This window comes from Moschus berezovskii, chromosome 28 (genome assembly GCF_049115385.1).
Source record: "Moschus berezovskii isolate FMDL1 chromosome 28, NW_MosBer_1.0, whole genome shotgun sequence".
NCBI classification, from domain to species: domain Eukaryota; kingdom Metazoa; phylum Chordata; class Mammalia; order Artiodactyla; family Moschidae; genus Moschus; species Moschus berezovskii.
Window position 1 is genome coordinate 18,510,494 of NC_142487.1, and position 24,832 is coordinate 18,535,325.

The window sequence follows — 24,832 nt, forward strand, 5'->3', positions numbered from 1 at the left end:
TCATGTCTGACTCTTTGGGACTCTACGGACTGCAGCACGCCAGGCTTCCCTGTTTTTCACTATCACTATCACATACCCCTGGGCCTTTGTTAAGAGCAGCCTGGAGGCACAGAAACTGGGGCTTGACTGTAAAATTATAAAATTATACAGAGGATAAAGACTCAATCAAGAAAGAACACTAGGGTGAAAGTGTACGCTTTTTTCTTTCTCCTCTCTTCTCTGGTTTAAAAAATCTCCCCCAGGTATAAATCATTTTAGGATTTGAAACACTGTAAAAGTGAGAAATCTGATTTTCTGGGATGACCTCAGCTGCTATGACAAATGATGAGAATTGAGGAATAATCCCTGTGAGATCTGTATGACAAGTACATGCTTTGGATTTTAATCTTGTTAGTTGAAAATGGCTTTTAAAAACAAACCAAAAGGGAATTCCCTACCTGGTGGTCCAGTGTTAGGACTTGATGCTTTCACTGCGTGGGCCCGGGGTTCAGTCCTTGGTTGGGAACTAAGATCCTGCAAGCCACGGTTGGCAGCCATAGATAGATAAGTAAATACCAAAGGGAAGTCAAAGGAATGTAGTTTAGTAGGAAATGTAAAAACATAATCTGCCTCGGGTGTAATAACTCCTTAAAAGGTCAGACTATCCTGTGTGATCAGTGAGGCGTCTCAGAACACAGCCCACCTATTACAGTGGGCCTTTCCTCTTCTGAAAGGAAGATGAACCTGTCCCCAAACTTACTGGACCAATTGGTCGCTAGTCACTGGAATAAATATTTCCCAAGCTGCCTAGAAATGCAGAATTCTATTGCTTAAAGAAATCTGTGATCTTTATTCTACAGTGAAGACTTTCATTAATTCTGATTTAGGGACATCTGGAGGTTAAGCTTGACACTTAACTGCAAGAGAAAGAGAGAAGAACAAAACGTACAAGTCAAGTCTTTTCTGTCAGAGTCATGGAAGTATATAGGTTCAGAAACACAAAACATGGGAGCAAATGACCCCTGGCTCCTGGGGAGCAGCAGAGCATCAAGGGAAAGAGGACCAGTTCTGAGGTTAGGGTCCCATTTTGCCATCTATTGACTTGGGCAAGTTACTTAATTATAAGCCTCTGTTTCTTCATCTGTAAAGTGAAGATCATAATCTAAGGATTCATACACTTATTACAAAGGTTAAATAGGATATATATATAAAATGCCTGAATTAGAATAAGTACCCCATAAATGTTAACTGATGTTATTGTTGTTATTATTTTTCCCTGAAGACTAGAGTTCACATTACTTTTGCTCATATTTCTTGCAAGGAACAGTCCAGCAATTTCTTACATCTTGCTTTTTCCATCTTTTTTTCCTCTTGGATATATGTGGTCATAACCCACTCCAGTGTTCTTGCCTGGAGAATCCCAGGGACAGGGGAGCCTGGTGGGCTGCCGTCTATGGGGTCACACAGAGTCGGACATGACTGAAGTGACTTAGCAGCAGCAGCAACTCTGAAGAAGACAGGTTTTTGTTTTGTTTTATATCTCCCTGTCCCCATTGTCTCATAAATGTTGCTAGATTTTCCTTTGAGAAATTACCTCTGTCCTACTCTGAGACTTTGTAGGATAAGGCTGTCCTGGCTTCCAACTCCAGGTTGTCTAGTGAGTCAGACCATTTCAAATAGACTGACTCAGGAGTGAGTAGATGACCCAAGTCAGGCTGATGAGATTCAGTCCTGGGTTTTTGCTAGATCTCTTAGGAAAGCGAGTACTGCTAACCCATTAGGGTTATCTGGAGATACCAGTGGTCATCATAGGAAACAGGCCTCCTGAGAATGGAACCAACACAGAGGAACACATAACTGAGAGATGGAGTGGTTTCCTAAAGGTATGAGTACCTGGGTTCAGCTGTAACTAAACACACACACACACACACACACACACACACACACTTTACAACTTTATAAGCCAAATAAAATCTTTTTCTTGCCTAAGTCAGTTTGGATTGAGTTTCTGTCATTGCAGCTGAAGGAGTCCTGCCAAGTCCCAGAGAGAAATCAGAAGTAGGCAGTATATGATCCAATTGCTCATTTCTGTATTTTTTCCCCCATATTTCCCCCTTCTCTTGTATTCAGTGCCTTTAAGCTGTCTTGTCATTTTTTTCATGGGAAATAATCTGATAATGTTTGTCCTTGATGCTGCGGGGTGAATTTCTGTTATTATGTTATTTTTTGTTGAATTGACATTTTAAGCTGTACATTCAGCCCTACAATGAAAGGCTTTGATCCTGCTATAGGATTTTAGCTCTAAATAAGAAGGTGTGTCCCGATCAAAAGAGATTTAAGAAATGTATCAACCAAATAACAACTTGTAACTCTTCTTTGAATTCTATTTTAAAAAACCAACAGTTCTTAAAAATAAACACTTTTTTAAAAAAAGTTTCTATGTTTAGGAGATAAACATGGAAATGTTTTTCGATGAAAAGATACATTTGAGATATGTTTCAAAATATTCTGGGAGGCAGGGGTGGGAGGAGATGAAGTATAGTTGAAACAATGTTTGATATAAATTAATAGTGGTCAAAACCCGATGATGGGTTGAGCATGGGGTTCATTGTACTCTCCTAATTGTATATGTTCAAAATTTTCAATAATAAAAGACTTTTAGAGAGTAATAAGTAGAAATGGCCAAGGCAGCTGTTCACTGCCCCCAGAATCTCTGTCCTCCTTCTTGCTTACAAAAAGAACCCTTTTATTGTTGAGGATGCAATGTAACTGTCCAGATTTTTAAAAATATAATTTTAATGATTTTTTTTTTCCCCTAGTCTCTCTTGTAGATGTGAGTGACCAATGGAAAGCAGAACTCATTAGGCGTGGTTTCTAAGAATACTCTTTAAAGGTGCTGCTTCAGCTAGTTCTTTCTCAAGGAACTGAGAAAGGTACTGACAGTTATTTTGCATCACATGAAAACGTCACACCAGAATGCATGATGCCATGGGGATGGATGGAAAAGATAGACAGAACTTGGGTCCGTGATGACTGTGTAGCTGCCACACCAGCCCTGGTCAACTTTTCCTCTTTTTTTCAGAGAATTAATTTTTTTTTTAAATTTGCATTTGCCCTTACAGAGTTTGTTAACTCCACGAAAGAAGAGAGGATCTCTCTGTCTTAGAGCTCAAAAACTTGGCTGCTCTTTGGAAGTACCTGGTGTGCTTTTAAAAATGTTAAGGTTTGGACCCTAAATCAATGTCTGAATTTATTGATTTAGGGTACAGCTTGGGCGCTGGAATTTGTAAAAGCTGCCCTGGTGATTCTCATGTGCGGCCAATTTGGTGATCCAGTGTTGAAGCTCGCGATTTGATCCCCCGAGCGCTGGGCCCTGGCTGGGGGGATGGTCAGGATTCGGTGACCGACTGAGATCCCCTGTTTGTTACAACGCGGAGTCGGAGTGCTAAGTGTGTTGGTTGTCTTCGGCGCCGGAGCCAATCCGGCCCCGCCTTTTCCCCAGGGCGGCCCCGCCCCCGGCACGGGCCCCTCCCCCGGCCCCGCCCAGCTGTGACCCCGGATAAACGCGGAAAAGCGTGAGCCCGCCGAGCAGCCTTCCGGGAGTGCGGCTTTGCGCCTGCGCGGCGCCGAGTGCGGGAGTGCGGCTGCGCAGCACCGAGTACCGGCGGGCAGTTTGAATTTCGCTCCCGGAGCGGGGTCTGGAGATCCTGCGCTTGCGACCGAGACTGGGTGGGGAAGGGGGCGGTGTCTCGGCTCCTCGCGACCCCACTGAGTGGGCCCTTTGCTCCCGGACCCGCACGAGGTTAGAGTCTGGTGTTGAAGATCCCCGCTTCGGAAGCGGGCATTGTTCAGGCGGGGGCCGGGGCGGCGCGGGCCAGGACGCGGAGCGGGCCTTAGCCGCGTTAGCCGGAGTGGAGGCTTTATTTAGACCTTCTCACCTACCCTCGGGCTTCCCTGGTGGCTCAGGGTAAAGCGCCTGCCCGCAATGCGGGAGACCCGGGTTCCATCCCTGGGTCGGGAAGATCCCCCGGAGAAGGACATGGCAGCCCCACTGCAGTATTCCTGCCTGGAGAATCCCGTGGACGGAGGAGCCTGGTGCGTTTTATATACAGTCCGTGGGTCACAGAGAGTCGGGCACGACTGAGCGGCTTCACTTTCTTTCACCTCCCTTGGAGTGAACGAACAGTACCTGATTTCTTTTCCTTCCCCTCCTTCCGCCTCCTTGTGGGCTTTGCTGTGCTCAGTCGTGGCCGACTCTTTGCGACCCCATAGAGGAGCCAGGCGTCTCTGTCCGTGGGATTTTCCCGGCAAGAATACTGGAGGGGGTTGCCATTTCCTCCTGGGTCCGCCTCCCTACCGACCCCAATAGTAAAACCCCGGTCCCCACAGCGTAGGAGAAATGCTTCCCGTTTCTTTCAACTTCCTGTGTTTTTCCTTAAAATTCTTGGGTATTTAAGTTTTCAGAGAAAATACTGATGTTGTCCTTATGTATAAATAGAATGTTTGTCCCCCCGAATCTCTGAGGAAATGACACGGTATTGTCTTCTGTACCTTACTTTGGGATGCACTGACTATGGAAAGTTCCAGGACGGGTCATTACTGGACATTGGTGGTTGTTCAGTCACTAAGTCGTGTCTGACTCTTTGCGACCCCGTGGACTGCAGCACTAACAGGCTTCCCTGTCCTTCACTATCTCCCGGAGTTTGCTCAAATTCATGTCCATTGAGTCAGTGATGCCACCCAACCATCTTGTCCTCTGTCATCCCCCTCTCCTCCTGCCTTCAGTCTTTCCCAGCATCAGGGCCTTTTTCAATGAGTCAGTTCTTCGCATCAGGTGGCCAAAGTATTGGAGCTTCAACATCAGTCCCTCCAATGAATATTCAGGATTGATTTCCTTTAGGATTGACTGGTTTGATATCCTTGCTTAGAAACTGAATTTTGTAGAATAGAAAGATATTCCTCATGAGTTTTTGTACTTTGTTTTCCAGGAGATGTGACTTACTGGATATTTACCATTGGATTTTGAAAGTGGACAGAAATTTGTTTTTTGTTTTGTAAATGTGTTTATATATTTTTTTTCTTCAGAGGCTTAAAGGATGGCCTCAGATCTGGAACAGTTATGCTCTCATATTAATGAAAAGATTGGCAATATTAAAAAAACCCTGTCTTTGAGAAATTGTGGTAAGTAAAACAGATTCCACTGACTTTGTACATTCAAAATACATTTTGATTATTGTCCCACTTTGATATCTTATGCCTGGATAAGTAAATGTATCTTAGAAAGGTAATTTTCAGTTTTGAATAGTGATTTTTAAAGCAATCTGCTATCCATATTTTGAATTTTGCAGAGGATACTAAAATGTAAATTACATTAAACAATGAACTAGCTAATAATTACATTTATTTATTTATTTATATTTTTCTGAGTCACACAAGACTGAGTAGTAAGATTTGAAGGTTATATTGAGTTCCCGATTCTAGTGCTAAGCAGAGATACTAAAAGATAAGGAAAAAACCAGAAGTGGAAAACACCCACAGAGATAGAAGTAGCCCATAACTCATCTTGCAGACTAGTTTACAAAAATAATGTGCTCTCCAGCCTTATCTAGAACTAAAGATTTGATAGTCAGAATTCCATCTGTGGGGGAGATCCTGTTGAACTTTTATTGTAGTTTGTATTTTGAATGGATAATTTTTTAAAAATTCAAAAATGAAATTATACTGTTGGAATGTCCTTTCAAATTGTACATGTCCTTCTGAGACTTGCATATATTCTCCCTCCCTTGTAGAGAACCACTAATAAAGAGACTCATCCAGTTTACAGTTGGTGGCTATTTATTCTGTAGAAAGTTAAAGCTGAAGCAACTGTGGGTTCTTTTGTAGCCCCCGGTCTCATATGAGGAAACCGAGGCTCTAGAAGCCAGGCGACTTGCCTAGGTTCTCCTGCTTATCAGTGGTCATTTGGGACTACAGCTTTCGTGTCCTGATTCCCAGTATAGTAGTACTTGTCTATTTCTATGCCATTTTTATTGAATAATCTAAAAAGGACATTTAAATCTTTAATAAGTAGTCTTTAGATTTTTGTTCTGAGAGCATGATTACTCTTGGATAAATATAACTTAAAGATTATAAAACTATCAACCCTTGAATTCAAATGGCCCCATTGAAGCTTGAGACCTGGCAGAAGCAGTCTGACCTGTTAGGTTACTGCACGCTGGGTAACTGTCGTTTGTACCTGGGGAGAATAATTTGTCTGTTCGGTTCCTCAGCCTATTCAGGAAAGCCCAGTAATATGTTTGCCACTTTGGCTGCTGTAATTTACTAGATCGCTACTATCAAAAGTAGTGAACTTACTTAGTGCACTTATTTTACTACAGATCAGCAAACAAGGCCCTAAAATTTAGGTGACTGGGTTATTTGAGATACCAGTATATCCAACTGTGTCACCCCCTGAAATTAGTCTCAGCAGAGACATCGATACTCTGATTTATTTATTCATTTCTTTTAGCTGTTATGAACCTTCGGTCAAATGCAGTCCCTAGTGCTTTATTTGGAGAAGGAAATGGCAACCCACTCCAGTGTTCTTGCCTGGAGAATCCCAGGGACAGGGGAGCCTGGTGGGCTTCCGTCTATGGGGTCGCACAGAGTCGGACACGACTGAAGTGACTCAGCAGCAGCAGCAGCAGTGCTTTATTAGACTGTTGACTTGTAACAGTTTGCCTTTACTGAGTGCTTTACTAGGTTGCAAGCAGAGTGCGCACCCCTCTTCCGTGTATTTTTCTGCTTCTCAGTAATCCTCTGAGGGCAAGTGCTGGTGTCTTGTGACTGCAGGCCTGGAACCTCTAGCCATTTCACTCTGCATCTGTAATCTCCAGTGTGGTCAAATTTTGTTTTCACTTAGGCGTATTTCATGATTTGGTTGTTAGAAGAGAAGATGGAAAATATTTGGTTATGAGGATGGTTTCCTCTTTTGTGCTTTTGAGGTGCTCTTAAAAATTCTTTTTTTTTTTTTTTCACTTCTTTTATTTCTAGGGAGGAAAGTTCTCTGATTTTCTCATCTTTATATCTATGAAGCTGGGGAGAGGGGCCTGGTGGTGGGGTTCGGTACTGGAGAGCAGGCTACTCTCCCCTACCTCCCCCAGACACTTGCAGGCCAGTCCAGAATGTAAACTCATCTTCCTGCCCATTGATTAGAATTTTTCAGGTTTACACATTCACAGGATATATCCCATGAAGAGGGCCCTGTCCTCCTTTGGGATTCTCACTTCCAGCATCCTGTGCTTTGAAGTCCCAAAGCCATGACTTTATCCCCATTAAAACCAAATATATTAGGTTGCTGAGGTTGACAACTTCCTCTCTCCAGCATTTCTCTGCACCTCGAGTCCCACTTCTGCATGCCCCCCACCCCCCTTATTAGAGCTTCCGCAGCATCAGCTCATACAACCTATCTGGTCTGTGATTCTTTCTTCAAGTTGAAACCCTTGGAGATTTGCCTTTTTTCTCCTAAGAGCTGACTATGCATGCAAAAGGGTGTTTATTTTATCTAGCATTTCTAAGTGCTTTATTATAGTGGAAGAATTTTCCAAAAACATAAGATTCAGGGGATACTTTGTATTTACCACCTCCCTCTTTTTTTTTTTTTTTTCATATTACTTAGTAACGAGTTAAGATTATTCATGGAGACAAGTCCTAGGGGCTGAAATATTGTTCTTCACCTTAGTGTCCCTTTATGGTAAAGCTCTGTTCCGAGAGTTCCCTTGGCTACATGTAGGTTTTATGGTTTTCTGTACATTTTATTTTCCATTTTATCTTTGTTTATTAATAGGGCAAGAACGTACCTTGAACACCATTTTAAATAAAATAGGAGATGAGATCATTGTAGTAAATGAACTTCTAAATAAATTGGAATTGGAAATTCAGTATCAAGAACAAACCAACAGTTCCCTCAAGGTAATGGTTTTTCTAGTGATGAAACAAAATAAAAAAGGCAGTTAATATAAACAATCACCAGGGAATTCTTAAGGATTCTTTATGTTTATAATGTTGTTAGCTTTGATTATTAACAATAAAGAGTACTATTTGCATGTTATTTTCCCAGTGTAAAGGACTCCAGAGTTCCAGAGGTATTTCTCCATGCTGGTAGCCAATTTATTTACTAAAAAGGGAATATTTCCTAAATAATTCTTGGGAGGTTTAATTTAAATAAATGATCTCCTGGGAGTGTGGTGTGGGAGGAGTGCCTACCTCCTGGGTTGAGGAGATATGGTTTCCCACCATGGTTCCCCCAGCACGTTCTGCCACCCTAAGAAAGCCATTTTTCCTCTTGGAGTCTCAGTGCCCTTAATTGAAAAGTAGTGGATCATACTGAAGTATTTCTTGGGTCCCTTCTATTCTGCATTTCTTTCTCTATTTCTACAGATTGTAGTGTAAGGACTCTCAGGTAAAAAAACCACTTGAGCCTCATTCACACACACATTTTATTCTAAATAAGCCTTCACCTAATAAAAATGCTTCTGATAGGATGGGAAAAGAGTCTGTACCATGATTACCTCATGCTCTTAGAGCCACTGATATGTTCAGTGGGATTGATCAAGGTGGCCTCTATAGTCCTTTTAAAGTGTTATAATCCTCAGTGTCTGTAAAGACTTTTTCAGGGGATTTTCTGTAGGACTGGACATGATTATGCCTATCCTGCTGTTGGTTGAAATGAGATCAGTATCTCTGAACATCATCCAGGTCTTTAAAAGAAAGATGTCATACATATTCAAAACAGAAACCAATCATGGTTACATTTATACCTTGCCCAATAAGGCCCAGGGTTAGGTGTGGGTTTAGAGAAGGTTCAATTCAGGATTAAAGCCTATTTGGAATTTTTGTTTACATGATGACTGAAAATCAGATGACAGGGATCCAAAGGTACGGGGTATTTTTTTCTTATTAAATTTCTATGAGTTCATAACCTCAGATTCTTGGAAAAGTTAAATAAAGATAACACAAAATGAAGGCAGTTACGATCAAGTAGAAATTTTCGTTAAGCTAGAATATACAAAACCTTCCTAAGCAATATTTTGTCCTTGCATTCCAGGAATGTATTGTCATTTGGTGCCGGGGAATGCTTGCTAAGTCAACAAAAGCACTTTTACCAGAATGACAAACATAAATCTTTCATATACTTTTTAGTTGCTTCCCAAGGTTGAAGTATTTTAGAAAGACATAAATGTCAACCCCACCTGTTGTAATGTTATTCTAGCAATTGTTCCCTGAACAAATCCAGTAGAGAAAAATAATGTATCACCATCCCAAGTCAGCTCTAGAAACCAAAGGGCTCCTTTTAAATATTGCCGAGTTCAGTGCTTTTTCACCCCTTCCACTCAGCATCATTGTACTCAGTCTTTCCTGCTCTTTTTAACATGTTAAGACACACACAGGCAGGACAGATGCTTATTTGTGAGCTTTTTTTCTTTATTTTTTTTAAAGGAACTCTTTGAATCTCTTGAAGAAGATTATAAAGATGTGGAGCATCTCAAAGAAAACATCCCTCCCCATTTGCCTCAAGTAATAGTTACCCAGAACTTGTAAGTGTGTTTATAATTATTTTCACTCTCTGGATTTATAAAATTATTAAAACAAGCATTTTAGATCTTTTTGCTTTTCGATATACTTGCAGTTTTGTTAGTGATTATCCAGTTTTGTTTTGTTTTGTTTGCACTTACATGAGAAATAATCTTTCCCCCATCTTTACCAGTTTTCTTATCCCACTGTCTCTGGGGAAAATGTGCTGCCTCTTTCCCAAGGATCAGTCCCTCGGAGCAGAGTTTGTTAGCACTGGCTCTGTTGACTTGTGAGGTCAGATAGTTCTTTTTTGTAAAAATAGCATATATAGCAGCATCCCTGAGGCGATGGGGACGACAGAGAATGAGATGGCTGGATGGCATCACCAACTCAATGGACATGAGTTTAAGTGAACTCTGGGAGTTGGTGATGGACAGGGAGGCCTGGCGTGCTGTGATTCATGGGGTCGCAAAGAGTCGGACACGACTGAGCGACTGAACTGAACTGCTCTCTTCCAATTGCGGATCAGCAGCTCTCCTGTTCCCTCCTCCCACCAGCACCCTCCACCCAGGTGGTGACAATGAAAAATGCCTTCAGACATTGAGGGGGTGGAAAATCTCCCCTGACCCTTGAGAAACACTGCCTTAGGGTAAAAAACTTAATGAGCCTCCTGTCTTAAAAATAGCTCAAGGAACAAAGGCTTAGCTCTATTTTTACCCTGAAACTCCTGTCCTGCCTCTCTGTCTATTCACTGCTAGTAGATGTTCTTGCCTGCCCTTTCTCCTGAAGCCCCTGCTGCTGCTGCTAAGTCACTTCAGTCGTGTCCGACTCTGTGCGACCCCATGGACGGCAGCCCACTAGGCTCCGCCATCCCTGGGATTCTCCAGGCAAGAACACTGGAGTGGGTTGCCATTTCCTTCTCCAACATGTGAAAGTGAAAAGTGAAAGTGAAGTTGCTCAGTCTTGTCCGACTAGTAGTGACCCCATGGACTGTAGCCCACCAGGCTCCTCTGTCCGTGGGATTTTCTAGGCAAGAGTACTGGAGTGGCTTGCCATTGCCTTCTCTGCCTGAAGCCCCTAAAACTTATCTTTTGGCTGTTAATTACTGCCATACTTGTGAAAATGATTGCGTGAAGGTCACAAAGAGGTCAAAACAATGACCTCTTCAGCCCTGCTGCTTTTGTGATTTTATTTTGCTGCTCATCTTTTTGAGACGATGCTGTCTGCCCTGCCACTGGGCTTTCTTAGTTGTCATCTTGCATCTTTGGCTAGGCTGTCCCCTTTGTCTCTGCCCTCCTTTAAGTTACAAGTGTCTCCTAAGACACTGCTACTTAACACTGTTATTAATGCTCTCAGATGTCCAACTCCAGCCTTGACGTGGCCTCTGGTTCAGCTGTTTGAACTGCTTGCTGGGAGTCTCACAAATGAGCTGTTCTCTCCTCCAGGTTTACCTTTGTGAGACTAAACTGGCTCTCTCCTTGTTACCTACCCATTACCTAGACAGGAACAGGGCATCTTCAACCTCTCTCTGTCTTGTAGCCCCTTGGCCTCTGCGGGGTTTTGTCTGCCTCTGCCCTCCCTCTTGTTGTCTGGCTCCATGAGATCTTTCATCATCTTTTGTCTTTATGATTTGGGAGTTACTTGTGTTTTGTCTTTCCAGTATTTCTCCGCTGCCATCTCTCCAGTCCTCTGCCACCAAAATTGTCTTTCTTTTTTTAATTTTATTGAAGTATAGTTGATTTACAAAATTGTATTTCTAAAAGGGGCTCCCCTTGTATACCATGACTGACTTAACTATTTTAACTTTTGAAATGGATCATATATACAGAAAAGTAATTGAAGTAATATTAATGCAAATTAAAGGAGAATAATAAACATCAGTGGATCTACCAGTCAGATTAAGAAATAGGACACTGCCAGTACCTACAATACTTCTTCCATTGCAGATTCTCCTTCTATCAAAGAGGTAATCATCCTGGCATTTGTGATAATCACAGTTTTGCGTATTTGTTTCCACCAACAATATACTGCTTAAATTTGAAAACCAAAAGGAAAGCAGGAATCTTGCTGTGTAGGAAAAGCGCCGTGTTGCTGCTGATAGTTGAAGGTCTCCAGGAAATAAGCTCAACAGAGTCCCTGGCGTGCCAGGGTACCTTGGAATTTCCCTCCAAGAAGAGAAAATCAGGGAGTTCCTTGGCAGTCCAGTGGTTAGGACTTAGTGATTTCACTGCCAGGGACCAGATTCAATCCCTTGTCAGGGAACTAAGACCCCATAAGCTGAGCAGTGTGGCCCCCCCCAAAAAAAAGGAAGAGAAAATTAGTAGGCAGGGTCATGAATGAACGGAGGAACAAAGGTCATCTTGGGATATCTGCCAGGTCTATTGGGCTGGACATTGGACACCCAGCAAGAATGTGGCCCAAGGAGTAGGGGGGATTATCTTCTAAACTCACTATGGCCTAGGTTTAGCTTTCAGGGCCAGGTCACAGCAGAACCTTTGTATAGGTAGAAAAGGTTATTTTTAGCTGATGCACAGAGCAGGGCCTGATAACAGGCAAGTACAGGTAAGAATCAACCAGGCTCACCATGGAGTCTCAGGTTAGGATTCATGTAAGGATGATGCTACAAGCGTTGGGCATCTTCATCTTCACAGCCTGTCACCCGGTCGTCTCATCACACGGCCTCCGTCAGGCCTGGTTGCTGTCTGTGTCTGGTACTCAGCTGTCATCTTGGGCTCTCACTTCCCTGTCCTTGGGATTCCCTGTGTATACTCCTGGGTTAGATCATTTCTTTCCTGTATCCCCTTTTCTGTTTGGAGAAGTCAAGCCAACCTGACTTTCTGCTGGCACAGGAGTTTCTTCCTTCCCTGGCAGTTAAACAGCCCAGAAGCTATAGCCTATTCCTGGACTCTGTTTGCTATTGCAGAAGGAGCTGTATTAGGCTTCTCACCCACACCAAAAATGGAGCACAACTGACCCTAGGGTACCCATGTTCATTGCTGGCAACTGAAATGAGTCTGCAGCAGGTGGGACTGATACTAGCAACCAATGGGGTAAATTAGAAGTATAAGATGATTGATGTTTGCACATCCAGAAACAGGGAAATCAGAAAGAGAAGTTGTTTAGAGGTTAAATTCAGCTTCACACATACTGACTTTGAGGAGCCAGTGAGATAACAGATGAAGATGTTTGGCATATGTATTATTTGCACCATGTTTTGGGTGCATAAATAACGTAATTATGTTACTGAAGATTTGGGAACTTAATTTTTCAGTGTTCTCTCCCAAAAAGCACCTTTTTTTTGGTTGCGCCATGGGGCATGTGGGATCCTAATTCCCTGAGCAGGATTGAACCCGTGCCCCCTTCATTTGAAGCTTTCGGAGTCTTAACCACTGGACCACTGGGGAAATCCCTTCACTATTCAGATCTTCAAAGCATTAGCAGTAGGGATAGAAAACAAAAATGTTGCCTATAAAATTATAACAAGATGGAAAAATTATAAGATCATGTGCTTAATACTGGTCATTTTCAGTTGCAAAGCCTCCTACTATGCCGCAGAATTCTGACAATTGCTTGTACACTGTCTCTATTCTGTAGTGTTAATGGGTCAGTCCTTGACCCTGAAGAACCGGTCAAAGTTGAGGAACCTGCACCCACAAAGAAGCCTCCCAAAGAACAAAGAAGTATTAAAGAAATGCCATTTATAACTTCTGATGAGTTTAATGGCATTCCTGCGTAAGTATTTGAGATAAATTTTAACATTCAGCTCTTTAGTTATCAGCATACATGATTGTTTGTCATAAATCTTGAATATATTATTTGTAACATGCTGTGTTCCAGTATTGATCTTTTCTAAAATAGTTTTGCATTATGCTGCAGGAATCTTTTGTGGAAGATGCTTAAAATTTTGTTTTTTATTTAGTTGTAAAACCTAGTCATAGATCTAGAGATGGATCAGTTTGTTCCCAAGTCCTCTCAGGAACTGAGTCATTTTATGATTCAGATTTTTTATCCAATTACATTTTAGAAGTAGCCTCAGTTTTGCTACACTTGAAAAGGGAGTATGTTGTATAGATTTGGAAATTAGCATGGAGAGAGCTCTGTTTGGTTTCCATTTGTCCATTAACTTGTGCCACACACTTGTTTGAGTCTGCTTTGTTCTGGGGTCTGGGTCACTGAGGAGAAGAATACAGGGGTGAATGGGACAAGATGCTTCCCCCCAATAAGGACTCCATTGCTCTTCATAGAAGACATTAATGGGGAACCAATTATGGAAATCCATGTTTTTAAACTCATAATTCCAGGGCTTAACTTCACATCTTGGCTTTATATTGTTGCATTTTATTTTCTTACACAAATAATACATGTTAGTGTTTGTTGTGAGAGTGATAACTCATCTGTAATTCCACCACTCAGACAAGATAGAGTATTTCCTTCTGTATTTTAATTTCACCTACATAACAAGTTGTTTCTGATTGTTATTACAACAGTGTAGTTATTCTATGAATATACTTTTTTTAATCGAGCATTTTTCCATCATTAACTGTCATCGAAAACTTGAATGCTAATAGCTGTATAATATTTTATGGTGTGGCTACTCTATAAGCTATTTAAGCATGACTTTATCAAATATTTGGGTTGACTGTGTTGTTATGAAGAATGGTACAGTGAAATTTCTTTTGCACTGGTCTATTTTGTAGTTCCTTTATTATTATTATTTCCTTGAGATAGAGTTCTAGGAGGAGACTCCCTGGGGCAAAGAGCATGGTTATTTTACTTGCCTGAGAGTTGTCCATCCAGATTTTTTTTTTTAAGGTTTACAGAAAAATCTAGCAGATTGAACAGTGTTCTCATAACTGAAAACAGTTTCCCCTATTACTGACACCTTGCATTAGTGTGGTAAATTAGTTACTGTTGCTAAACCAGTGTAGATACTATTAACTAGATATTAACTAAAGTCTGTAGTTTGCAGTAGGGTTCAGTCTTTGTGTTGTGTAGTCTGGATTTTGTCAGATGTGTGATGTCACGTCTCCACCATTATGATATCATACGGAAGAGTTTCACTGCCCTAAAAATACCCTGTGCTCCCCCATTTCTTCTCTCCCCCGAGACCCTGGCAGCCACTCATCTTTTTATTGTCTCTATAGTTTTCCCTTTCCCAGAATGTCATACAGTTGGAATTGTACACTGTTGCCTTTTTGGACTGACTTCTTTCCCTTAGTAATGCACATTTAAGATTGCTCTAGTGTCTTTTTGTGATTTGATAGCTCGTTTCTTTTTGTCGCTGACTAATATCCCATTGTGTAGATGTAGTCGTTTGTTTCTTCATTCATCTGTGGAACAGCATTTTGGTTCCCTCCAGTTTGGGGCAGTTATGACTAAAGCTGCCGTAGATGGTCACATGCAGGTTTTTGAGTGGACATGTTTGCAGCTCACTTGGGTAAATACCTAGGAGTGTGATGGCTGGATCATACGGTAAAACTGTTTGGCTTTGTAAGAAACTGTGACGCTGTCTTCCCTAAGTGGCTGTACCATTTTGCATTCCCAGCAGAACAAGAATTCTGTTGCTCCATATCCTTGCCTGCATTTAGTTTTGTCCGTTGTTTTCTATTTTAGCTGTTCTAGTCAGTATAATGTACCTCATTGTTTTAATTTTCAGTTTCCTGATGACATAATGATGTTGAGCATCTTTTCATATACATCGTTGCCCCTTGAAAAATATATGGCAGTTTCACAAATCTGAGACTTGGAATGAGGCTGACATTTTAGTTTGTTTGTTTTGGCCGCTCAGTCATTTCCTTTGTTGACAGCTTTATGTGATTAAAATTGTTTGAGGCTGTTTGGTTTTATAAATTGTTGTTGTTGCCAAGAACAAATGGCTGTGAGGAACAGTGCAGTGGAAAGTTCTTTAGAAAATGCTTTCTTGGGGACTTCCCTGGTTCAGTGATTAAGAATCCACCTTGCAGTGCAGGGGATGTGGGTTCAATGCCTGATCGGGGAACTACGATCTGACATGCCTCAGAACAGCTAAGCCTGTGTTCCACAACTACTGAACCCACGTGCCACAACTACAAAGTCTGCGTACCACAGCAAAAGACACCACGTGACGCAGTGAAGTCCACCTGCTGCAGCCAAGACCTGGTGCAGCCAAGTCAATACAGAGATGAAAGAAAATGCTTCCTTGTAGGGAGGATATTGGAATAGTAATGGTAGAGTATTCATTTTTAAACTAAGAGATTATTTAACGAATGAGAGAAGTTAGAAGGTTAGGATAAGAAGAATGTGTTCCAAGCATGGGACTTTGATTCATTTATCTTTAAAAAGTTGATACTGAGGTGCAATTTAAAGTGGAAAACACCGGCATTTGTTTTGAGGAAATTAGAGGATAGTTCACATGGTTTAAAGCAGGGGTCCCAATCTCCAGGATCTAATGCCTGATGATCTGAGGTGGAGCTGATGTAATAATAATAGAAATAAAGTGCACAATGAATGTATTGCACTTAGGTCATCCCCAAATCATCCTCCCCTACCCTGCCCGACCCGGTCTATGGAAAAATTGTCTCCCATGAAACTGGTCCCTGGTGCCAAAAAGATTGGGGACTGCTAGTTGAAAGGAATTTCATTGTCTTGAGCTGTAGCATCAACTGTGGAAATTGTGGTTAAAAAAATGAGTGGAGAAAATGAATTTAGAAAAGAGAATAATGAAAATGGTTTTGGTCAATATGAATATTTTTCTTTAAACATTTATACATTATTTTTTATTAAGAAACTTTCAATTAGAAAACTGCGCCTTTGAACAGAGGGGAAGGTCAGAGTTTAATGTGATGAATCCACAATTTGTTGAAGGGAAAAGGGAAGCAGATCGTGAAATTTTTGTTTTGGGTGTGTGCAGACCACTCAAAATCGAAGGTCTCCTACTCCTATATTCTAAGACTGTGATTGGCATCACTGACTCAATGGACGTGAGTTTGAGCAAACTTCAAGAGATAATGAAGGCCAGGGAACCCTGGCATGCTACCGTCCATGGGGTTGTAAGAGTCAGACGGGACTCAGTGACTGAACAACGAGAAGACTCTGGTGACTGGGAGGACAGGCAGGAGGGAGACTGAATTGGAAGAATGGGCTTTAGAGTCAAAGAGACAATGCTTAATCCACCTGCCAATGCAGGAGACACAGGAGATGCAAGTTCAACCCCTGGGATGGGAAGATCCCTTGAAGCAGGATCCCAGTATTCTTGCGGGCTTCGCTGGTGGCTCAGATGGTAAAAAAAAAAATCCACCTGCAATGCAGGAGACCTGGGTTCAGTCCCTGGGTTGGGAAGATGCCCTGGAGAATGGAATGGCTATCCACTCCAGTATTCTTGCCTGGAGAATTCCATGGTGGGCTGTCGTCCGTGGGATCACAAAGTGCCTGAGTGACTCTCACATTCACTTTCAGACAGTACTTAAGGCCATTTGAGCGCGAAACGAGTAAGACTGTCCATCCTTCTCCTCTCCAGGCAGCTGTGCAGCTTAACTGCCGGCCCTCTGATCCCTTTGCAGCCCCTCCACCATCAATTCTTCTTTGTCGGCTGTTCATCTCTGTTGTCTTCTTTGTCATTTTCCCTTCCTCCTCCCTTTTTTTTTTTCCCCTTTATTTCTCTGAGCAGATCTGTTTCTGCAGAAAACGGAAGTGGTCTGAGTTATATAATTTATTAATACTAAAGTTTTTCTTCCCCTTGCTTACAAACATTTTAAAATATTTAAATAAACTGTTATATTGGAATTAATCCATTGGAATCAGAGTTTGAGATTAAATTGTTAATTTAAATTGTTATAGCAATTCTGTAAGGAGTAGGGATAGAGATTTCTGCATCCAGTTATAAGTAGGGGAGATAAGCACTAATACATTGTAGCCTCTACATAATTTTTCAGTGGTTGAGACACATCTGGTTTATTTGGAAGTTGCTATAAAACTTTTTTCCAAAGAGTGCTAGTAGCTTGTATAAAGTAGCTTGACTGTATAAAGTCACCATATGTAAATATTTTTCTTCAAAGAAAACAATTTTATATGATGATTCTTTTAAAAAATTAATCATTTTCTTTTTTTACAGGTACATGAAATCCCGCTTAACCTATTGTCACATAAATGATGTTATTAAAGAAATCAATAAGGCAGTTGTTAGTAAATATAAGATCCTACATCAACCAAAAAAGTCTATGAGTTCTGTGGCCAGAAATCTCTATCACAGATTTATTGACGAAGAAACGAAGGAAACCAAAGGTAAAATGAGAGTATATATATGTGTGTGTACATGTCAGCTGTTTGGAGTGTAACTGAATCAGGAGAAACAAAACTAATTCCAGAAAATTCTAACTCTAGAGAGGTAGTTCTCAACCAGGGGCAGTTTTTTTCCCACCAGAGAATATTCTGCCATCTCTGGAGACAGTTTTGAGGGTTACACCTGGGGTTGGGGGTGCTCCTGGCACCTGGTGAGTACAGACCAAGGGTCCTGCTGAAGTCCCCTATAGTGCACAGGGCAGCTCTGGCAAGAGAGAGTTGTCTAGTCTAGAATATCTAGTCTGTGGTCTAGATAATTATCTAGTCTAAAACAGTAGCAGTGCCGAGCCTCAGAAATACTGTGTTGGAGTCTCTTACGGAATGATACCCAGTGTTTTCAGAATTAGGATAGTAATAACAGCTGGTGATGCTTAGGTAACACTTACTATGTGGCAGGGAGTGTACTAAGGGCTTTAGTCCTCACAGCATCCTTATGAGTTGTGTACTACTATTACTCCTATTTTATAGACTAGGAGGACTTCAGTTCCTTGCCCCAGATCAATCAGTTAAGTGATAAAGCTGCCGTGGGTTTCTAGGTTACATTCTCTCAACCACTACCATATTGCTTCTTGAAAAGTGAATTGTTCAAAAGATATCAGCAGATAGCCAGTGATAAAATAAGCAAGGCTACACTGCTGAAATGCTACAGTAAACATGCAACTTCAGTTGAAAGAATAATTATTATTTTAGCAAGAATACCAGTTCTCACTTTGGTTCAATGATGATAGTAAAAATCATTAATGCCATTCATAGTCATAATGTAATATATTAAAGACTCATCTTAAAAGTTGTCCTAATAAAAATTAGCACTAATATCTTTACTTGCAGGTCATTATTTTGTAGTGGAAGCTGACATAAAGGAGTTCACAGCTTTGAAAGTCGACAAGAGGTTTCATGTGATACTGAATATATTACGACACTGCCGGAGGCTATCAGAGGTCCGAGGGAAAGGGCTTACCCGATATGTTATAACATAACATCCTTGTGAGCTTCTGAATCAGCTAACAGGGTTTAGAGGCTGTTCCTATAGTTTCCTTACATGTAATTTTTTTAATATATAATTTTTTTAGCTTTTTCATTTTCTTTTTTGTTTCTTCTAAAAATAAAGCATGTATATTTTCAAATCCGCTACCTTACATAAGTACTTAATCACCTACCATATGAGCCTCCGTTCTAGGCGCACAGTGGAACTAAGAGAGGCTCATGTTTAGTTTTCGTGTTCAGTGAGTGCCGCCAGTCCCAGTGAGAGAGATGCAGATAAAAGCCAAAGTTCAAGAAGAAGAGAAGATCAAGGATCGCCAGGCTCTTTGGAATTAAAGGTCATTAGTGTCTAAATTCCATCCTATCAGTTCAGTTCAGTCGCTTAGTCGTGTCCAACTCTTTGCGACCCCATGAACCACAGCACGCCAGGCCTCCCTGTCCATCACCAACTCTTCGGAGTTCACTCAAACTCATGTCCATAGAGTCGGTGATGCCATCCAGCCATCTCATGATATTTCAGGCTGTCGTCAGAAGTTGGATATGAGAGCAGCCCCTTGATCCCTGGGTCGGGAAGATCCCCTGGAGAAGGGAAGGGCTACCCACTCCAGTATTCTGGCCTGGAGAATTCCATGGATTGTGTAGTCCCTGGGGTCGCAAAGAGTCGGACAGAGCTGAGCAACTTTCACTTTGTTCACTTTCATCCATGTGGTTTTCTGCTTTCCCATATGTGGTTAAGGAACAGCTTAGCTGAAATGCATTCAGTGTAAATCAGGCTGTAAACATCATCCTGTAATGAAATTGTAGTAAATATATTGAGATGAAAAAGATGACAACATAAGATGTGCGAGCCGATTGATAGTGGTCACGGAAAATGGGTGGTTGGATTGTAAGAATTTAATGGAGTTTTCCTTCAACACTTGGGGAGACTGTTAGTCTAATCTACGTCTTAGTGTTCTCTAGAGAAACTGAATCCACGGGATATCTGTCTGTCTATGTGAAGTGAATTGAAAGTCGCTTAGTCGTGTCCAACTCTTTGTGACCCCATGGACCATACAGTCCATGGAATTCTCCAGGCCAGAATACTGGAGTAGGCAGCCTTTCCCTTCTGCAGGGGATCTTCCCAACCCAGGGATCAAACCCAGGTCTCCTGCATTGCAGCTGGATTCTTTACCAGCTGAGCCACAAGGGAAGCCCAAGAATACCGGAGTGGGTAGCCTATCCCTTCTCCAGCAGATCTTTCCGACCCAGGAATTGAACCAGGGTCTGCTGCATTGCAGGTGGATTCTTTACCAACTGAGCTACCTATATCTGTGTCTATATCTGTCTATCTCTCTATCCATCTATCTCTAGTGGAGATTTATCATGAGGAATTGGCTCATGTGATCATGGAGGCTGGGGTCCCCCAGATCTGCTGTCTGCTAGCTGGAGGCCCAGGAAAGCCAGTGATGTGGTTCAGTCTGAGTGTGACAGCCTGAGAACTAGGGAAGCCAGGCCAGAGCAGGTGAGATGAGAAGTTGCAGTGAGGCAGGAAAATAAAAGAACACATTCTTCCCTCCTTCCTGCACCTTTTGTTCTACTCGGTCCTTCCTGGATGGATGGGAAGACGCCCACCCACACGGGGAGGGCAGTCTGTTTCACTCAGTCCGCTGATCCAGTGCTCATCTCATCTCGAAACACACTCATAGACACACCCAGAGATGATGCTTATTATGGGTGCCCTGTGGCCAGTTAATCCTCACAGTCTATGTCTGTGCCATCTGCTTGTCAGGCTGATCCTTGCAGCCGAGAAAAAAATGGCCTGGTTAACACTCACTGTGATGACCTCAGAATACATTATGGGCACTGCTTACTTATTGTTTTTCTTTTTCCCTAATTTAAATGCAGGTATGTTTAACTTTGACTAGAAGGACCTTTGTTGGCAAAGTAATGTCTCTGCTTTTTAATATGCTGTCTAGGTTGGTCATAAAACTAGGTAAGTTTTAGTCAAAGCTATGGTTTTTCCAGTAGTCATGTATGGATGTGAGAGTTGGACTATAGCTTGGCTTGTTCTACTTACTTACTTTTGAAAATAACATTTTCTTAAAATCCAGCTTTGAAAGGACTTTGTGGTCCTGGCCTCTTTGCCCACAGACCCGTTCCTTGCCCTTTCTTTGCCCCCGTGTTCTGCAGTAGCATCAGTAGCTCACAGCCCAGAAGCACCCGTGCTGTCCAGTGCCCCCGGAGCATGGCCCACTCTAGAACTTTATGCCCTGAACCTCACGTCACAGCTTTCTGCTGCAGGTCTCACAGCCTGGAGGGGAAAAAATTCCAGCTGACTGTCTCCAGCTGAATTCCACAGAGCCTGACGCCTGGTTTACCACCCTCTAGTCCTACCAGCCCAGGAAGGCAATGGCACCCCACTCCAGCACTCCTGCCTGGAAAATCCCATGGACAGAGGAGCCTGGTAGGCTGCAGTCCATGGGGTTGCTAAGAGTCGGACACGACTGGGCGACTTCACTTATTTCTCTGCAGTGTCCCCACTTTAACAAGGCTTTCCAGCAGAGGGCGCTAAACAAACATTTACTGAACATACATTAATGGACAGTTTGTGGCTGTGGGCAAGTGACTTCATCTCTTCAGGTCTTGGTTTTCTGTATATATTGAGATGGTTGAATAAAACTTTCTCTCTGGACCTTCTAGTTTTAATATTCTATGATTTTAATATTCCTAGTTACTTCTGGGAAATATACTAATGTTGAGATTAAAGGATATTCTCTCTGCAGGATTATAAAAATTGTTTTTCAACCCACTCCAGTGGGTTCTTGCCTGGAGAATCCCCATGAACAGAGGAGCCTGGCAGGCTACAGTCCATGGGGTAGCAAAGAGTCTGACACGACTGAGCATCTAAGCACACGCACATTTTACTATAGTTACGTGGAACTCTCATTGTTGGGGCCAGTGTGAGGAAAGCAGGAGAGACTCCATCTTGAAACCCATTATCCATCTTAAAGACTTGATGTGAACTGGGTCTGAACCCTTCCCCAGAGTGAGGAAACCGTTGCTGGTGAAAACCAGGTCTCCTGGAGACTTCCCTCCCAATGGATGACAAACGGAGATTGTAGTTGAGGTCAGGCTGCCCCTGTTAGATTAACCATGGAGATATCCCCCCTTGATGTATAATCATTGTTTCCCACCTCTAATCTTAATTGTTTGTTCTCCTAGCACCTACTTGTTGTAAAACTCATATACAACAAAGAGGTTGCTAACATGTAACCAGTCATGTAGTGGGGGGTATAAAACGGTCTCTCAGAAACATCAGGGTCCTTGTTGGGAACTGATTCCCCTTGCACCCGCTGGCGTAATAAACTGTACTCCACTGTCTTGAGTGTCTTTTGAGGTGTGTTTTGCGACTCTGGATCCACAACATCATCTTTTAACCAGAAAATCTGTAAAGTATTAAGCTTTAAGAAATACTGAAATTCTAATTACTAGTTAAATAATAAAAAGAAGCTTTCATTGACTAAAGTGTTAGTCACTCAGTCATGTCTGACTCTTTGCAACCCCATGGACTGTAAAGCCTGCCAGGCTTCTCTGTCCATGGAATTCTCTAGGCAAGAATACTGGAATGGATAGCCATTCTCTTCTCCAGGGGATCTTCCCAACCCAGGGATTTAACCTGTCCATTGCAGGCAGATTCTTTACCATGTGAACCACCAGGGAAGCCCTCCATTGACTAAGGAATGGACACTTACAAAAACAAAACAACAAATCACTTTTTTGATGGGGTCGCAAAGAGTCAAACATGACTGAGAGACTAACGCTGTTCACTGTTGATTAAGGACACTTAACAAAAAAGTGTTTTTTCTTTTTTCAGCCAACATCTTTAGTTTTCTAATCTTGCTTATTAGAAATAGTTTTAGGATTTCATAATTTATAAATGTTACACTTAATCATTAATTACTGTGGTGCATTAAACAGACCTATGTGTTATGGAATGCAGTTTTGTTTCATGATATTAAATGATTTCTTTTATGAAACATTCCACCTCCTAATAGCCATTGTCATTGTTCCATAAAAACATCTAATACAAGGGGCATAAAAGAATGGTTACTCAAGATACTGAGGACTCTTCCTGGATATATTTCCAACAGTGTGACCCAAACTGGTGCCAAGAGTATATGCATGATTAGAAAGTAGAAATAATTCAACACAATGTCAGTTGAACTTTGTTCAAGTTAGGTTGACAGAAGGTAAGTCTAAGGAACATGCAAGAGAAGTGTTTATCAGAAATTAGGGTATTTAGTAAGTTGCACCTCAAATTCTTCATTGGGAGCACTCTTTTGCCCTGTTCCTTTTTAAAGAATATTTTAAAAAATTTTTTTATTATTTATTGTCTGTTCTGGGTCTTTGTTGCTGCTTTTGGGCTTTTTCTCTAGTTGTGGCAAGTGGAGAGGGCTAGTTGCAGTGTGAGGGCTTCTCTGCAGTGGCGTCTCTTGTTGCAGAGCACGGGCTCTAGGCCGTGTGGACTCCAGAAGCTGCAGCATGCGGGCTCAGTAGTTGCGGCTTGCAGGCTCCAGAGCACAGTCTCAGTAGTTGTGGCGCACAGACTTAGTCACTGCATGGCATGGTCTGGGAAGATCCACGTCCCTTGCATTGGCAGGCAGATTATCGAAGAGTAGTAAATGTAGCTAGGAGGCTACATCATTTCTTTAAACTTGAGATTAAATTTACCTACAGTGAGATGCACAGTTCTTAAGGATACAAATCAATGAGTATTGACCAGTGCATCTACCCATGTAACTTATAACCCTATCATTTTTTTTCCTTGAACTTCTCATTTTGAGATAATTATATGCACTTGTACAAAATAATAGAGAGCCCTTAATCCTGTACTCTTCACCTCAATAGCACCATCCTCCACAGTTTTTGCACAATTATCAGAACCTGGATATTGACACTGATACCGTGGAGACAACATTTCCATCCCTCACAAAGCCCCTTTCTAGCCACACCCACTCCCCTCCCACCATCGCCTCCCCCTTAGCCCCTAACAACCACTCATCTGTTCTCCATTTCCATGATTTTGTCATTTCAAGTGAAGTTGCTCAGTCGTGTCCAACCCTCTGTGACCCCATGGACTATAGATATAGCCCACCAGGCTCCTCTGTCCATGGAATTCTCCAGGCAGGAATACTGGAGTGGGGTTGCCATGTCCTTCTCCAGGGGATCTTCCCGACCCAGGGATGGAACCTGGGTCTCCCGCATTGCAGGCAGATGCTTTACCCTCTGAGCCACCAGGGAAGCCCAAGATTCTTGAAATTCTTTCAAATTCTTGAAATTCTTGTCATTTCAAGAATGTCATATGAATGGAATGATACAGTATAAAACCGTTTGAGACTGGCTGTTTTCACTCAGTGTAACTCTGGAGATTGATCCAGGTGGTTGCACATAGCAAGAGTCTGTTTCTTTTTATTACCAAGTACTGTTCCCTGGTATGTGGATGTACCATAGTTAGCTTCATCATTCTACCCGTTGAAGTACAACTGAGTTATTTCTAGTTTGTAGCTCTCATGAATTCAGCTGCTATAAACATTCAAGCACAGGTTTTTGTGGGGAAACAACTTCATTTATGTGGGAGTACAACACCCAGGAGTTCAATTGCTAGATCCTGTGGTAGCTGTATGCTTACTTTTTTTTTTTTAACTGACAAATTGTTTCCCAAGTGACTGTACTGTTTGAAATTTCCCTCAGAGCACTGCTTTCACTACATCCCACAAATATTGGTAAGTTGTATTTTCATTTTTCTTCCTTCAAAATATTTCAAAATCCATCAAAATTTCTCTTGAGACTCCTTGTTTACCTAGGTGTTATTTGAAAGTATGTTGTTTAATTTCCAAATAAATATTTTGCCATTCTCCAGCTGTCTCTCTCTTATTGGTTTTTAGTTTAATTCCATGTTAGTCTGAGGACATACTTCGTATTATTTCTAGTTTACAAATGTGTTATTTATGACCAGGGATGCGGT

At 41.8% G+C, this 24,832-nt stretch overlaps 1 protein-coding gene across 2 annotated transcripts; it reads left to right on the forward strand.

Annotated features, from left to right (window-relative positions):
- The first annotated feature begins 3,617 nt into the window (after window positions 1–3,617).
- SKA1 (spindle and kinetochore associated complex subunit 1) lies at window positions 3,618–22,781 on the forward strand. 2 transcript variants are annotated; one of them, XM_088833366.1, is made up of 7 exons: window positions 3,618–3,781; window positions 4,968–5,160; window positions 7,805–7,929; window positions 9,457–9,554; window positions 13,126–13,263; window positions 17,621–17,790; window positions 18,676–22,781. In XM_088833366.1, the coding sequence occupies exons 2-7, from the start codon at window positions 5,076–5,078 to the stop codon at window positions 18,822–18,824; spliced, it is 765 nt and encodes a 254-aa protein (XP_088689492.1). In that variant the 5' UTR covers window positions 3,618–3,781; window positions 4,968–5,075; the 3' UTR covers window positions 18,825–22,781. The 2 variants fall into 2 exon arrangements, with proteins under 2 accessions (XP_088689492.1, XP_088689491.1); XM_088833365.1 differs by having other exon boundaries at window positions 5,065–5,160.
- The last annotated feature ends 2,051 nt before the right edge of the window (window positions 22,782–24,832 follow it).